The 16,933-nt window shown below is 40.0% G+C and overlaps 1 protein-coding gene across 6 annotated transcripts in view; it reads right to left on the bottom strand.

The window, feature by feature from the left end:
- ZNF644 (zinc finger protein 644) overlaps window positions 1-16,933 on the bottom strand; it is a gene marked incomplete at its 5' end in the record, with an annotated part of 133,432 nt that overhangs the window by 66,436 nt on the left and 50,063 nt on the right. For 5 of the 6 annotated variants that reach the window (XM_080925020.1, XM_080925022.1, XM_080925017.1 and 2 more), the window contains 2 exons: window positions 8,126-8,731; window positions 8,904-11,914. In XM_080925020.1, the coding sequence (XP_080781146.1) occupies window positions 8,126-8,731; window positions 8,904-11,883 (3,586 nt within the window). The remainder of the gene's footprint in view (window positions 1-8,125; window positions 8,732-8,903; window positions 11,915-16,933) is intronic. The other variant, XM_080925021.1, reaches the window with a different exon arrangement.

Below are 16,933 nucleotides of genomic sequence, written 5' to 3'. Positions count from 1 at the left end.
ACCTTTTAAAAAAATTACTTGAACATTTTAATCAAATTCCTGCCCTCTATAAACTTCTGCATTTCTAAGACAACACTATAGGAAGAACTAAACAGGTGTTGAGAAGAAAGTAAGTTCATCTTCCATACAGTCACATTCAAGTTCAGTAAGACAGATAAATCTTAATGCCACACATTGATGGCTTCAATGAGTTTGATTTGGCTTTTAGTCATTTTTAAGACTTTACATATTCCAACAAACTTCAAAAATAAAAGCAGATACAGTATTTTCTTTTAAAGAATTTTCCAGCTAAAGACTTGTGCATGTTTGGGGGGGGTATTGAATATAACACTGAATAGCAAGAATTACCTTTCTTCTTCAAATCCCTACACAAACCCAAACAAGCAGGAACTTCTACTCTTGCACTTCTACGTGAGAAACGCCGTCTCCAGCGAAACATTGTGCTGGCCTGACTTCACAAGACACAGTTTGAGTCCTGTCTCAGAGGTTTCTGTTGCTATTAAGACACCATGACAAAAAGAACTTCGTGGAAAAAAAGGTCTATTTAATCTTCCAACTCTCAGGTCACCACTGAGGTAATTTGGGACAGGAACTTAATGGAGGAATCTGGAGCCAGGAACTGAAGCTGAAGCCAGAGAGGAATGCTTCTTACTGGCTGGTTCCTCAGTTTGTTTAGCTTTCTCGAACCATCTAGGACCATGGACCCAGCCCCTCCTACATCAATCATTAATCAAAAATTGCCAAACAGGCCAATCTAGTGAGGGCATTTTCTCAATGGAGGTTTCATCTTCTCAACTGATAGCTCTAGCTTGCCTCAAGCGGACAAAAAATACTACCCATAAAGTCAACAATAAACACCTACATTTAGTTCTAGCTAACAATGTATTTTGTAAGTGTACCTTAATCCTGATCATAAACAGCACTCAAAGTTCATGGTAGATAAGAAATCACAGCACATTTTAAAAAATTATAACATATAAGAAGTATATCCTAAAAAATTAACGAGTAATAAAACTAGCAGGGATACTAGACAAACAGACAAGACTGGAGCCAGGCAGGGATGAAGAAGAACACAAACTCTAACCAGAGACAAGCAAACGTCCCAACACTGAATTTCATCTGCGAGGTGTTCTGGAGGTCATCTAGGTAAGGTGGCTGCTTACAGATGCATCGCCTGCCCCCAAGCCCCTACGTACTCTTCCATTAAAAGAGTAACAAACTGGCCACACTGTCCACATCCCTGCCACTACAGTAGCCATCCTACTACCCACTGGCCCTACCTCATGTTCCTGTTGTCATTATCCTTAACGACTCATGTATTAAAATTATTCTTAAAACTTATGACTCTTAAAATGAATTTCTCCTTCTAACCAAATCTTTTATTCAAAGAAACATAACCTAAGTCCTTTTAAGAAGGACTAAAGGGGAATTTAAGCTTGGCGTGATGGCACAACACATGCTTTTTTTAATGCTAGTGCTCAGGAGGCAGAGTTGCAGCTGCCTGGTCTACAGAGTGTGTTCTAGGACTAGAAGAGCTGCATAGTGGAGATCAAAGGTACAAAAGGATTTGTTCTGTTACCAGTCAGCCCCAGCATTTAATTACCCCCTTGTCTTCTACTTGTCTTGTCTCACCTTCTAACTTAATCCCTTACCTCCTGCCTCATGGTTAAAAGCATTTCCTTTTCCTATAATGCTCCCTCTTACCCCAACTTTGTACTCCAACTAGCTATCTTTGTAGTCCAAATCAAAAGACACATGCATGGATGGGGTGTGGTTCCTTTTTGATACATGTTTTTAGCATACCAAAAAAAAAAATTCAACCCAACCCAAACCCAAACAACAACAAACCAAAATCCCACCACATTAAAATTCCAGCATCTAGTGATCAACTTATAGCTCTCCTGGTAATTGATTTATTTTTCTTCAATAAAGTTGCATAAACCAAAAAAGAAAAAAAAAAAAAAAAAACCAATTCCAGCTTCTAGAGCCAAACAACAAAACCCTCCACCAAATGCACTCCCCACCTGTCAGAGCCTCAGAGCCTTGCTAGTCCTGCTCTAAGCCCACAGTGCACCCACCCTCTTCCCTCTCCCTCTGCACCCTCACAGCCACAGCCCATCCACAGCACTTACATGTGAAATTCAACCTGCCTCTGTTGTACCCAGCACAACACATAGGCCACAGCAGTAGCTGTAGGAATGCACACTATCAGTGAGCAATCTGCCAAGCATCTCTGGGTGCCTTTCCTGCCATAATAAAACAATTATTGCATCCACTTGTAGGTTATTCTAAAGGGGACAAAGTTGCATTTACCCATCCATCTTACAAGGCAAAAATAACATCCAAATAACAAAAAACAAAACAAAACCCAAAACCTTGGCACAAAAAACTAATCTTAAAAATTGTACTCAACCAGAACAATCATTATGTTGCCCAAGTCTGAATAAATGACACATTACTGCCACATAAACACAGATTATGTTCTTAGTGAGTTGTACTGAGACAAGTTACAGCTAAGATATGGACACTGTCTCACAGATAGCTTTTAAAAGCAAGATGGAATACACTGTGTAAAGAACACACCCACAATGTGCTCCTTTTTATGTGTATGTGAATACATGTGCATGTTCACTGTGTACAGGCATTTAACAAACAAGGTAACAGGGAAGCAGGGGAAAAACAAGTGCCCTTCCCTCCTGGGTCTGCTCAGAAGGTAGCCTGGGCTAAGCCAACACCAGAAATGCTGAGATGTTGGTTACATGGCACTAAGCTGTGCCCTAGCCTTGCTCTAACTGTGCAGTTACTGTTGCTGGTGCCCCCTTGCTTGAACTCTGACAGCAAACACTGCTTATTCATTACAAACCAATCCAGTCAAGAAGAATTTAAGGTATATCTGGCTTTAGAGTTTAAATGACAAACAACGTTCTGTTTGCACTCCAGAGGACGCACAGCCTTCAGCACTATGGGAAGAGCAGACATCTGTGAATGTGCAAACCAGTAATGCATAATGAGGAGCTTCAACAATGTGCTGGCAGAAAGCTCGCCCACAGCACAGCATTTCAGCAGCACAGGAGTGACTGTCCTAAAGGTCTATGAGCCCACTCAGCACCTGGCTGAGGTCATTAGCACTTATAGGAGTATTAGATCATTAAAGCCGAAAACAGGGGGGGAAAAGTCAGCAAGATCCAATCTACAAGTACACTTTAAAAGTGGATGATTTGAAAAGCAGGTGTAATGCATTTAGTGGTACTAAGGACGAATACTGATTTCTAACCCTTTTCTTACTTCTTTAATCATGGCAGCTGGTCACTTTAGGTAACTAGTATGTATTACTTCTAAAGTGGAAAATGTGCTCTCAGACAAATAAGATCCTAATCTCATATACTTTTAGAATAAAAACTATTTCCCCCATTTATTTTAAATAAGTAACTAGTAACGTTACATTAGTATCTAACTTAAAAAAAATAGCTGGTAGGTTAAAAAAAAAAAAAAACAAAACCAAGCAGGTTGAAAAAGATAATGCTGCCACCACAAGTGTTAGGACTCTAAGAACCTACTTAGAACAGCCCTGATCCATACCAGTGCCTCAACAGAGAAGACTTAGGGCAGAGGATTCAAATGTGGGTGGTAGCTTATCAATGTCCAGGAGACCGGCTGACTGGGTCATGCTGAACATTGCTTTTCCAGTGAGAAAGAACTGAACAGAAGCACTGGAGTGCATCAGATAGACCAATGAGCCGGGATAGGCTGCAGGCATAAATGTGAATTTATATGTGCAAGTCGAGATGTCAAAGAAACATTGAATTACAAGTATTTAAATCATCACCAAATTGACATTTTAGGAAGTAGACTTTCTCAGTCTAAGACTAGCTAGAAAGACCGAAGTAAAAAGTAATATTTCTGTCTCTGAAATACCACCGGACTGCACAGAACATGCTAGAATGGCTTCTACAAAGGCTTGAAAGCTCCTTCTATCCCAGGTCACACAGAATAATCAGTCTGAGAATGTTTAAGCTGGAGTTTGTGTTGTGTGCATGTGTGTGCATTCACCTGTCTGTGCACATATGGAGCCAGAGACTGAGGTTGGATGTTTCTCTAAGTTGTGTCTTCACCTTTTTTACCTGTTTACTCTGAGATACTCTCACTGTGCCTGAAGACTGCAGTTTCAAGTGCACATGGAGGCCAGCATCTCTCTGCTTCCCACACTGGGGTTGCAGGTGAGTGTTGCCACACTCAACTTACTTATAGGGACACCAGGATCCAATCTCTAATCCTTGCATATGCAGAAAGCACTTTAAACACTAAGCCACATTCCCAACCCTACTGAAGCTTTTTCTTCAAGACGAGACCACACAAGTAAAACTATACATGAGTAAAAGCTGAACTAGGAAGAAACATTTTCATTGTTCCAGCTGTGTGATGTACTTGTATGGAGGCATAGTTTACAAATGAGTGGTATAGCTATCACTCCATCATCTATGTGTGTATGTGTGTATGTATGTATGTACATATCTATATTTTTTTTTAAAGTTAAACCTATTACTTGTAGATTGTCATTAAAGCTGTTCATATTTTAATGCTAATTTACTTCCCTAAAAAGGGTTGCCTAGTTACATACTCATGAGGTGACTTTATTTGATCCTTCCCATTTTAATTAGTAAAATAAGGAGAGCTTGGGACTGGGCGGGGTGAGGGAGGTAGAGAGAAGGGGGCAGAGGGGAGAGGACGAGGAGAACGAAGAGGAAACTCCAAGTTGGAGGTCCAGAAGGATCCATGTGGGCTTAATTGGCATTAAATAGCTATGAACATTTAAGGATTTTATGGGTCTAATATCTCACATAGAAGAGCAGCTGTATTTTTGTTTATTTGATGCAATTTGATTGTGTAGAGGGTTTGTGATTTGTATGTAGCTTTGCTATGCAGCAACTCTCCAAGTGCAGACACAAATGTCCAAAATTCGCAGAACAACTTCCTTAACACAGTGAGAAGAGAAGCCTAGACCTACATCTCTCAGTGCTGTCCCTAAGCTGCATGTGTGGAGAGCAGGGCATGGTGCTCGAAGCGCTGGTCTGCAGGTCAGTGGCTTCTTTTGCTGCCTCCTCTCTTTCATGACTACAACTGCATGCCTAATTAAATACAGGTAAAACAAATTTAAAACCTTCGTCAGAGCTCTATACCAGTAAACTAAAACTGTTTTTCTCCTTTTTATATAAATGGTGTCCTGGCATTTCTCAATCCAAGAGACAAAGTAAGGAAACAGAACAAAGAGCCCATGATGAACACAGTGTTCCTTTAGCAGCAAGAACACAGCAGACGTAAGTTGTAGGACACGAGGAACAACATAAAGGCCAGGCAAACAACCACTGGAGAAAGCACATGGTCATGGCCTCAAAGGAGCAAGAGAAATAAAAATATTATGAAGAACATTTTTAATGAAAAAGAAAGATTTGTGCAGTTCTATTTAGAAAAATATGTAAGATTCAAGAGAAATGGGTCTCAGTAAAGCAGCAGCTTGAAAGAGTACAAGTCAAAGAGAAAGCATTTGGTCAGGTGTCAGAAGCATACTGTACGGGTAAGCAGACAAACGCACACAGAAGATATTATCTGCAAAGCTGGACCAGCCAACCAAAGTAACACAGAGACGTGCCCGCCAGCATGCGTGTCAGAGCTAGGTTTACTAATCCTAAATGTGGGGTAGGGGCACTAAAAGAAAACTATACAGTGGGCAAAGAGGGGCATTATTAAGACCTATTCCCCTTTGAAATTCAATTTATAGACTAATGAATTATTCTATATATTTGAGGTTTTACTGTGATTTCCTTTTCTAATAAATCATCTTTTTTCCAAAGCTGCATCACCATAATCTTTTTCATGTTTGTTATCCAGGGAGGTGATTTCACTAGAATCTACTCATAGAGAAGTAAATTCAAAAATCAAAAATAGTATACTTTTTAAAGAATGGACTACAGACTCAAAAGTTCGCCTCAAATGGGCTATTTTCACCCAAATCAAATCAGTATGAGCCACATGAAAATAATTTCTTGAAATCCTATCAAATAGTTTACAATTTGCTGAAACTTTGTATGTGAAGTTGCTGCTCACCAAAAGGAGCTCCAGATGTCATCTAGCGTCCTGGGACCACTGTGGTGAAGAGTTAGAAGGAAAAAGAGACAGAGTACTGCATCACATGGACTCATCATGACCTCTGCACACAGAGACCTGTGCCCGTCAAAAGTCCAGCACTTGTAAATGTCACATTGCAATGCACACATGTAAGCTTCATAGGCACACCTATCATTCTAAAGAACACTATAATTCAGTTCTTGCTTCAAAGCTCTGTGTGTGAGAAAGTACCACAATGAAGATGGCTTTCAACTGCTCACTGAGTTAGCTTCGCTTACACTGAGGAAAGGTTGTTCATCTCAGTAGCTGGCAGTTAGTATGCAGAGCCAGGCTTTGCTCTTGGCAAAGTGCGAGGGAATGAGTGGCCTGGCCCTCAGCTCCTTCCTCCAGGTCCAGCCTGCAATCACTTCCTTGCAGATTTCTGTGTTGCTCAGATCCTTTCTTAGACATACTAAACTCCAATCTTGTGATTTCAATAGCACAGTTCTGTTGGGAAGGTTCAAAGCAGTTTACCAATAAAAAGAATTTAAAAGTCTAGTTGAGAAAGTGGTAATTAAAGTGTTTTACCCACAAAACTGTAAAAGGCTCCATTCTAAATGAGGCTCTGCAATGAAGGCTGGAGAGGAGGTGACACCACGGAGCAGCTGCTAGACACGGCGTTTCAGTTAGGGCATTTTATGTTCATTACCAAATGCACCATCAATAATGAAAGCTAATGATTTCAAGGGTTTTGTTTTGTTTTGTTTTTTGCTAAAATTCTTTGCACTGAATAAATGATCAACAAGCCAATACCATCACAGGAAAGGAAACATTGTAAAATAAACTCTAAATTTTTCAGACAACCCTCACTCCCTGAAAACATTTCAATTGGTGTCTCAACATTATAATGGCCACAAGAAATATTGCATCATGATCAACACAGCCAGCATGATCTCTCAACTTTATCCACTACTAACCTTAAAGACCCTTTACATGGGAGAGAGTGCCTACTACCCAGAATCCTAATCAGAGAAAGCATTTGTTCAGACTATTAACATTCCCCTGAATCAAAACAGCAATACTATATGTGAGATATTCAGTGCCTGCCAAGAAGCAACTCAGAATTACAGTAATTTGAACCTTTATTAATACACTCACCGATTTCTATTTGGCTAAGAACACAGTCAACATAGGCTCACATACATAACTCTTCAATGTTCTTAACCTCAAAAAAACAAACAAATAAACAAACCCAGAACACCATTCTAGTGTTTGCGTATAAACCAGATCCTAGAGTTATTTACCTGCCACACCATTTCCCAATACACTCAAAGGTCCCTCCGACAGAAAGCAGCAGCACTAAGCGAAGTACCCGCTCTGCTGCAGGAGAGCACAGCTGTGAAACTCAGAAGGCCACTCGGACATTTGTATTCACCACAGTGCTCTAAAGTCACTATACAACAAGGCTTCAGGGAGGAGACTCTCGTTTGGTTTAATAGTATCACACAACAGGTACCATCCTGATCTAAAGAAGCTGTTCTGGACTGCCTTGCCTTGTCTTGCCTAAGCAGAGGGACACCAGCAGCTCAGTTCTGAATGTATCACTTGGTAGCATTGGCAGAAACATGTCAGAGGTCTTCCGATAATGCTGCTGTGCTGCTAAACATGAGCCTCCCATACATATCCCAGCAGTGCTAGTTTTACAGGCCAGTTGACTTGGTACAGAGGTAGGTGTGTAGGTGTGTGTGTAGGTGTGTGTGTGTGTGTGTATGAGAGTGAGAGAGAGAGAGAGAGAGAGAGAGAGAGAGAGAGAGAGAGAGAGAGAGAGAGATTTGCTTTCGTTCTCAACTTACATTCAGACTAAGAGTGAGGCAGAGACTCAGTCTGCTGGGCATCCTCTGATGAGGTACGGCAGAGCCAATGTGCAGTTTCAACAGGAAGATGCTCAGAAGGCACTTTACATGGATGTTCCACCTCACAAAGTACAACTCAACTGTGTTGAAAGACTCACAAGCGTCCTTACCTGAGTGCATAGCCAAGTCCATTTTTTGTGGCTGATAGATCAACGGACTGTCTTCGTTTAATGGAAGAACACATTTCTGAACAAATCTCTTTCTTGCTGTCTGGTTATGGGTCTTGTGAGGAGAAATAGCAGAATTCCTTTCTTCTCCTATCCTTCTACTTTTAAGAAGTTCTATCAGTGTGAGAGACTGGTTCTTTTTCCCACTGGGCAGTTCAGGCTTTGTTTCATCACACTCATTTAAGAAATTCAGCCCTTCTTCCTCTGATGCAGACACTGAGAGAGCCTCTGTCTTTAGGCCATTGTGGTATTCATCAAGAGGTAAGACACTGTGAGACAGGAAGTCATCATCTGCAGACAGTTTCTGAGCTACAAACGGTCTGGGGATAATGCGGCGACTGCTGAGCGCCTTCAGGATCTTTTCATACTTCTCTTCGTTCTGCATCATCTCATTCAGAACACAGATTGGAGATTTGTGAGCATCCCATTTAGTTTTCCCAAGTCTTTTCAGATGGCCTCTGACATGATTTGATAACCCAATCTTTGTGTCAAACCAACCACCACAGAGCTGACAAGTATGTTCGGAAGTAGTTTCAGACTTCTCTATAGCTAAAAAAAGATTTTTAAGAGTAGTATCAGACTCTTACAAATCACTGTAAATGAATAAACTCATAAATGGATACTGTGTGATTCTAAAAAGGACCAAATTCAAACACAATTTTCAACTCCTCCGAATCTGAACAGACTTATTAGGCCCCAAGTATCTCCACAGTGAACTTACCTTTTCTAACTCGCTTTACAGGCGTCCCTGTGCCAGTTCTTTTGAAATGCTGCATCTTGTCACTTGTGGCTATTTGTTCTGGTGACACAACATGACGGGCTTCATAACTTAGTCCTGCTCTGTGAAGATGTCCTCGGACGTGATTTGACAGCCCAACACCTGTTTCAAATGTTGCTGGGCAATAAGGACATGATTTCTTCTCAAGGGACAAGTCAGTCCAGTGAAAAACAGAGCTATGCTTCGACAGAGGTGCTTCAGAGCTTTCCAGATGCTGAGGACCATGTATGTCCTGTAAAAAGCTGTTAGTGCCGTCTTCATAGTATTCAAAGTAGAAGCCATCATTCTGATCGTAACTGAGGGCGGCACTGTCTCCAGGGTCCTGGCCTTCCATCTTGCTTTTAAATAGGGGAAGTAAGTTTACATGCTCTTGATTAAGGTCACCATAGGTTTCTTCTTCCATGGCCTGTGTAGTGTAGTCACCTAGCTCAACGTTATCCCAGGAACTGTCATCTTCGGTTTCGTAACTGTCTTTCTTGTCAGAATTTAGCTTTTGCAAAACAACAACTGTCATTTTATGCAGAAAGTCGGGATAGCTGTCCAAGTCCTCTCCACCAGAACTCTCCTTCTTTGAAGCCTTAACTACTCTTTTCACAGCTACCCGCTTGAGCTCTTTCTCATTTTCTGGCCCTTTGGCGTCTGGGTTATGAGGGTCTGAAACAAAATGATTGTGAGAATTACTTGAAGAAAACAGATGTACAGAGTTGAATGCATTAACCTCTTTTTTGAGGGGAAGTGGGTATGAGTCACCTGACTTTCTGATCGTCCGATAGTTGTCACACTTGTTTCTATATAAGTAACCGGTATGTGCCCTGGCGTTAGGTCTTTCTCTCGGGGCCTGATGGAAGTACTTTGGTTTTTGGTCAGTGCTGCTTTTAATCATAACATCCTTGGGAGGAGACTTGCTCTGACTGCATGCATTTACACCAGACTGGGCAATGCTTTTCCGGGCTTTTTGTATTCTATGTGGCCGCTTATGAAATTTTGAAAAATTACTTGACTGTGAGCTCGAACCAAATGTCCGCCTAGCATCCTGTTTTAAAGCAGAGTTCTTTGGAAATGTATTGGCCTGCTGCTTAGCTAATGACTTGGTGCTATCGACATCAACAGACTCCTCAAGGCTGTCACTTTTTCTTTTGTCAAGTCCGAGAGGATTACCAAAAGAATCCACACTCGCCGGGGAGTGCAAATACTCCATGTGCTTCTTTAGAATGCTTCTGGCTGAAGTCGTGAAGGGACACATCTTACACACGTATGCAGCCGATCTTCTGGAAGATCCTATAACGGAGTCTTTCATCGCCGTCTTTTTTTGTGTTTTCCTCTGGGTGGCCTCTGAGCTGACGACAGGACACTTCACTGCTGCTCCATGGGCAACGCCCCGGTGGCACTCCAGCTCGCTCTCGGTCACGGCCATGAAGTTACACTCCTCACAGCAGTAGTACCTTTTGTCTTTCTCATGGGTTTTAGCGTGCTGCACAAATGTCTTAGGGCAATTGGTACCAAACACACACTGGGGGCACTGCAGCCGAGCACTTCTGCCTTCGTCCTGGAGCTCTTTCAACTCACGAATTTCCTCCATGAGCTTCTGCCGTCTTTCCTGGTGAATGATCATATGTTTGAGCAGTGAATTACGATCTCGAAATGTCCGTCCACATTCTCTACACGCATACGGCCTGGGGACGTTAAGGTGGCGAAAGTGACTGTTCCCATCCAAATGATACATCATATGCCTGTGGAGATGCTTCTTCTCCCGAAAGTTCACATTGCACTTCGTACAGGGGTAGAATGATGGCTCTTCAGTACTGAAAGGAACAGGTGACTCACAATCACTCTCTTCACATTTCTTTTTTAAGGTATTTGAGATTAAAGTGCGAGTATGAACAGGTGAACTATCTTCTCCACATTTATCTGAGTTATAAACTAGATGCTGGAAAGTATCAACAGACTCCAGGTCTCCATCAGCTGACTCGGGTTTCACTTTTGACAACGTGTAGCTCTGTGAGTCTGCTGCTTGTATCTCCTCATTTTGGCCTAGAAGGTCAGCTTGTAGCATGTTTGATTTCCCCGGTGCACGGCCTGAGTCACTGAAGCAGTCCTCTGTGTAGCGAGTGATCTTGCTCACATCCATTTTTCTCTTTCTCTTTTTTTCTAGACCTACTACTTTAGAATGAGCCGGGGGTTTATCTACTGTCTCTTCACTAGTCATAAGAAACTGAATAAACTCCTTTTGGGGATCCCAGTTTGTATCACTTTCCGACCTAAACTCGTCTGTCCCTGAGGAAACCACTGCTAATGCACTGACACAGTCATCTCTGACCGTCGCGTCGCCACCCTCACCCACCTCTGCTTGACTTAGTAAAGTGCTCTCTGACTTCAGGCTGTTCCCTACTGAATTCTGAACATCACAACCAACTAAAGCAGAGGTAGGTAGTTTAATGGAATGGGTTGGATTCTTAGCATGAGCTACATCTGATAACAAAAACAGAACTTGGTGTTGACTTGTGTTCTGCGGTGTAGACAGCTGATGATCAGCTGCTGACTTCAAAGTTGAGCAAGATTCTGTTGTTGGCTGATCCGTGGGCTGTCCAGTGGTTAATGAAACACTACCTTCATTCATACTGGGAGTCTTTGTTGAGGAGGAGCGTGAAACTGGTCCATTAACAACAGCTCCCGTGGGCAAGGTAAAGTTCTCACTAGAGACAGCAGGAGTGCCGGCAGGAACAAACAGAGCAGACTGGCCTCCACTTAGGGCCTGTTCTGAGTGATCCTCTGACAACTCTTCAGAGAGAGTCAATGAACTGCTTTTGTGAAATGATGTCTGACAGTCTTTTGGTCTATGAACTCCACTGTCCTTCTCTGAGATAAGATGGTTGTCATCTTCTTCAGCACCAGTGACATCGGTATTTGTCTTCAAGTCCTCCATATTGTTGGCAAGGTCATTTAACACACTTAGTCTAGAAAATGGAAAACAAAAGTTTACATTTGCATAAAAGAAATGCTATTGGAGTGTATGGAAAATTGGAAGTATACATCTTCACTGGTTTAATTTTATACTTTTTAAATACTGAGATATTACTAACTTTATAGGAATTAGAAAACACTTTGAAAAATGAACCACTTTAAAAATATTTACAAAGCAAATATTGCTATTTGTGATTTCTAGAAATTAAGTATTCTACATACACAAACTACCTAAGGAAATGCAGTATACACTTACATATAACATAAATGAATACATTACATACCAAAAAAATTTAAAGTATCATGCATAATTTTATAATAAAAAATTCTCTGGCTTAAACAGACTTCTTAAGGACATTTACTCTACACAGTAGAGGAACTGTAATTATCAAATGTTGTAAAGAAGAATTACTTTATCACCTGACGCTCCTTCCTGAAAGAATGGAACAAAACACGTCAGGGTAAACAACATGGGTCAAATATAATAATTGCAATCAACGCCACTGCCTTACTTCTATATAAACAAATAGTAAGCTTTCTCTCTAAAATATTTTAAACTGTTTTGCTCAAGATTGTGCTCTGTCAAAATTCCACACAACTGCCCTGTCCCCGCGGCTCCAGCTACTCTCTCTCCAAGTTATTCTTACTTACAAGTTACTGAGGTTAGGTTTTATGCGAAAATTTCATAATCTGAGATTCCAAATCCTAGGCATTTCCTAAAAGCAATTATATCATGTATAATCTAACAGTAGTGCAGAGGCCTAGAACCTTTTTACTAAATGTCATAAACAGTGTATTTCATATACAATATAGATTAACATGGCAAAATGCTTTTGATCACATACTGAGCTGTTATAAGAAGACAAAAAATCTTAAAAGCAAGGAGGCTCATATGAGGAAGGAGCTGTATGAGGCTGTCCCTCGGTCACTTGCTCTTCCACACGTCTCTTTGGGAAAGTGGACACTGCACTACAACTGCTTGTCCTTAACTCTTTGAGGGCAGGGACACAGCCCGGTTGCCATCCTGCTTCTCTGAACTCATGGCAACGGTGCGAGGCAGCGTTTGTTGGATAAAGGAGTAAGTGTTGAGCAAGTAGAAATGCAATTGCAAATTCAAACAAAAAAGGAAAATAACTTTATATCTATGAAGTCTGAACAGTCCGTTTGGAACACAAGTCCTACCAGGGTTCTGGACTCTTGAGTCAGCAACTGCAACGGTGCCTGAAATGTACAGGTGTACCTACAGCGGCTGTGAAATGTACAGGTGTACCTACAGCGGCTGTACTGCGAGCGCTGCTCACTCACGCTCTGCGTGCTGCCCGAGCACCTGACTAGAACTGAGACACTGTGGTCAACAGACAGACTTGGTTTCTGCTTTGCATATAAAAATAGATCCTGCACATTATCTTTGCAGTGAACAATGCTATTGTTACGACAGTAGGGCTCTAAAATTCAATATAGAAATTAAGATACTTTAAATAATTTTCACTTGGAGTACAAATTTTATGTTTTGCAAAACATTAACTCTAGCACAAAAAGAAAGCATTTGAATAACTGTCTCATTTCATAACTTTCAGAAACATTCTTCTTTCAACAAAATGTTTAATAAACGCATCAAAGATTACAAAGAAGTTATTATAAAGATCTTTCCTTGGCATTATTTATACCAACAATCATTATTCCTTCCCTCACACATTTTAGAGTTCTGCTTTGAAGCTGGCAAACTTCCACAGTAATAAAAATAGACTTCCAATAAGATCATATTCAACGATATCACCCCAAAATGGTGCTAATGCAGCACCCAGCAGGGGTCTACATCACAAACACAAGTTAAAAATGGGCAGCACATAAACATGTGTGAGGAGAGAGTGAGGTTGGCGCTGTCCTGGTACCAAACCCTGGTATTTCAGGCCAAGTTCTCCTCCGTACTAACCACCTCAGGACACTGAAATGGATGACAGGTTCTTAACTAGCCTGAAAGACTTTCTGTTTCTATTTATTATAATCACAGAGGTAGTCATATATATGCTCAGTCAATTTGAAGCCTGTATTAGCTTTTCTCAACAGGAAGCAACGTTGCTAACGAAGTGGTAAATTCAGTGTTAATGAGTGGCTCACTGTTACCACCTCAGAGGTAAAGCCTCCCATGTTCCCTGTCCTACCCATCTGTTCTGGTGTTAGAGGTTGAAGGATGAACAGACGCCTTCCATTTAAAGCAACTTCACTGGTGCCCCCTGAACAGCAGGGTGACAAACTAGGAGGATATCATGTTGATTTGAAGGCTGCATCCTTGTTACCAGGATGGCTTTAATAAGACCTCCTAACTTCCCATTCTGAAGACACCGAGCCATTTTGCTTAAAAACATGTTAAAAATACATGCGTAAAACATATTTGCTTCACAAAACATATCTATCTAGTAAACAAAGGAAACTAAATCGCACCTCTGAAACATAAAATCAGGTCTTTACCAGCCAGGTTTCTTCATGATATGTGTCATAATCTTCTCTACTCAGGAGAATTTACTTTTAGTTAAGTGACAAAGCTTTTTGACCACTGAAAATGCAATTTATTTCATCAACTGGAAAGCTTGCTTTAAGAAATGAAGTTTGCACATTGGTGTTTACTGACAGCTAACATCTTTCTGGGTTTAATTTTCCTAATACATTCTGATTATAAAATGATTCAAGTATTTTATACAAATTTCAGGACACAATGAAAAACAATGCATCATTACAGTCTGAAGTACCTATATCACTACATTGTGAAGGATCTATATATTACATTATGAAAAATCTACAATTTTCATCTACTTCCTTGGATTAAAAGAGGTCTGTGTTCATCCAGATAAAAAAGCATTTGACTTATAAACCAACACTTTTCCAAACAGTTTTCAACTACCTCTATACGGACAAATACACACAGCTGGGGCATTGACACCCATTTGTTGCTGTAACAAAAGAAACATATTTATAGATAAGTATTACTCACTGAATTTAAAGAAGCTAACCAGGACTAGAGTGATAGTTTAATAAGCTTTATTCCAGAGGAGCCAGGTTCAATTCCCAGCACCCATACAAAAGGCAGCTTACAACTAACTGTGACTCCAGTTCCAGGGGATCCGATACCCTCACACAGAAAAACATGCAAACAAAAACAAAGTACATGAAATAAAAACAAATCATTAAAAATATATTTAAAAAATAAATATAAAGGAAGCTAACAAAGTTAAAAAACATTACAAGGTTTCAAAGTTTAAGAGAACTTGAATTTGATTAATTCAAAGTACCACTTAAGATTCTTTAAAATACTGTTTAGATAGCACTACTAAAATCCTCTACAATCATAAATCACAGGCTCTTTCTCTTAACTGAATTTAAACATGTTCTTTAAAAATGCATACACTTTTTTTTACAGCTGCAAATGGGGGTTTACAAGCTACATAACGTACTTCAGCTTCTAGACGCATAATGAGTTCTGCAGCTATAGCTGCCTCTAGTCATGCACGGTGAGCGCCGCACAGCACAGAGGTCAGGTTGTCTTCAAGATGACAGATCATCACTTACACGCCTCAAGCTAGTCTTATTGTCTCAGAAATCTCAAACATCAGTATTTTTGCAAACTATCAGCACTTGCTATAACACCCTCACTATACTGCATCTTGAGGTTACTACAGAAGAAATGAGGTGATAATTGCATATTAACATAATTATTCTGTAATCCCTCTGAGCAAGCTTCCTGGGTCACTCAGTAATTCAGATTAGATACAACCTTCTTGTCATCAAATCTATGCTGTCCACTTTCTGTTCATGAATAATTCTTTTTTGATAAAAATTATCTTAATTTCATTCTTTTATGTACATTATTAATTGTATTTATTGCAAGTAGGTTAACATTTTGTGGGTACTTATTACATAATGCCAACCTTTATCATGTAGTATAATTTCATATAAAATGTAGTAGAATTTTGCCCTCATTCTACGTTAGTTCATTAGTAACTGTATTATCCAGCTATAAATAAATTATAATGTTGCCCACTAGCTGAGTTCTAGTCAGGTTTTCACAAACCCTAAGTTCATTTACATTATCTTTAGAACACATGACAACGTCAGCTAGTAATATATAAGACTGGGTCAAAGAGAGAAACCATTCACAAACTGTCATCTTAACTGCAAAATAAATCCCAATTAACTAATTCAAATCACTATAGTATTTAAGTCTATAAGTACTATACACAATGTAACAAACTTAATTCTCACCCAGATTCTACTAGAAGATGAAGTATATAACATAATCATATCAACCAAATAGTATCTTAATGTGGATGGCGTGTCACATTGACACAAAAAGAGGCTCACACCAGAGTGTCAGATGATAAAACAAAGAAGCAAGTTAGTATCAGTAGCTTGACAACTCACAGGGTTAATAATCTCAACTATTGAAAGCTTGTCATAGAAAACAGAACAGTAGTCAATATGTTCTGATTATAAGGAAAGAAATTCACCTTTAAATTAAGCCAGGAACAGGAATCCTTGATACAGAAGATGGCTGTCTTACCTAACAACCAATTCAAATGGCTCAGTAGGTTGCCATTTGCCAGAAATACTGAAGAACAGAACTGGAGGTTGAAGATCAAATAAGATGATTTGTAACTAAGGTCCTTTCTAATATATACAATACATGTTAGTTTAATTTAATTGTATCACTAACTAGCAACACTATTTGAAAGGAAGAAGAAAATTTAACTACAGAACCTTTAATACTCTCTAATTTCAAGACTGTTGGAAAGAATTGTTAGTAACAACTGATATGATGACCCCAGGCAATGAGAATCCAGTGCTAAGTGAGGAACAGAGAAGAACCACAGAGCTGTGCTTCTGACCATGAACATGTTTAAGAATCCTAAGGCCAAACTGCAAACACATGTAGATAACTACAAAAATGCCAAAGTGTGATGGGGCACAGGATGAAAAATAAATAAGTATCATACACAGGCAAATTAGACATAGTATTG

This window comes from Micromys minutus, assembly GCF_963924665.1.
Source record: "Micromys minutus genome assembly, chromosome: 11".
NCBI classification, from domain to species: domain Eukaryota; kingdom Metazoa; phylum Chordata; class Mammalia; order Rodentia; family Muridae; genus Micromys; species Micromys minutus.
This window is presented reverse-complemented; position numbering and strand designations above follow the sequence as displayed.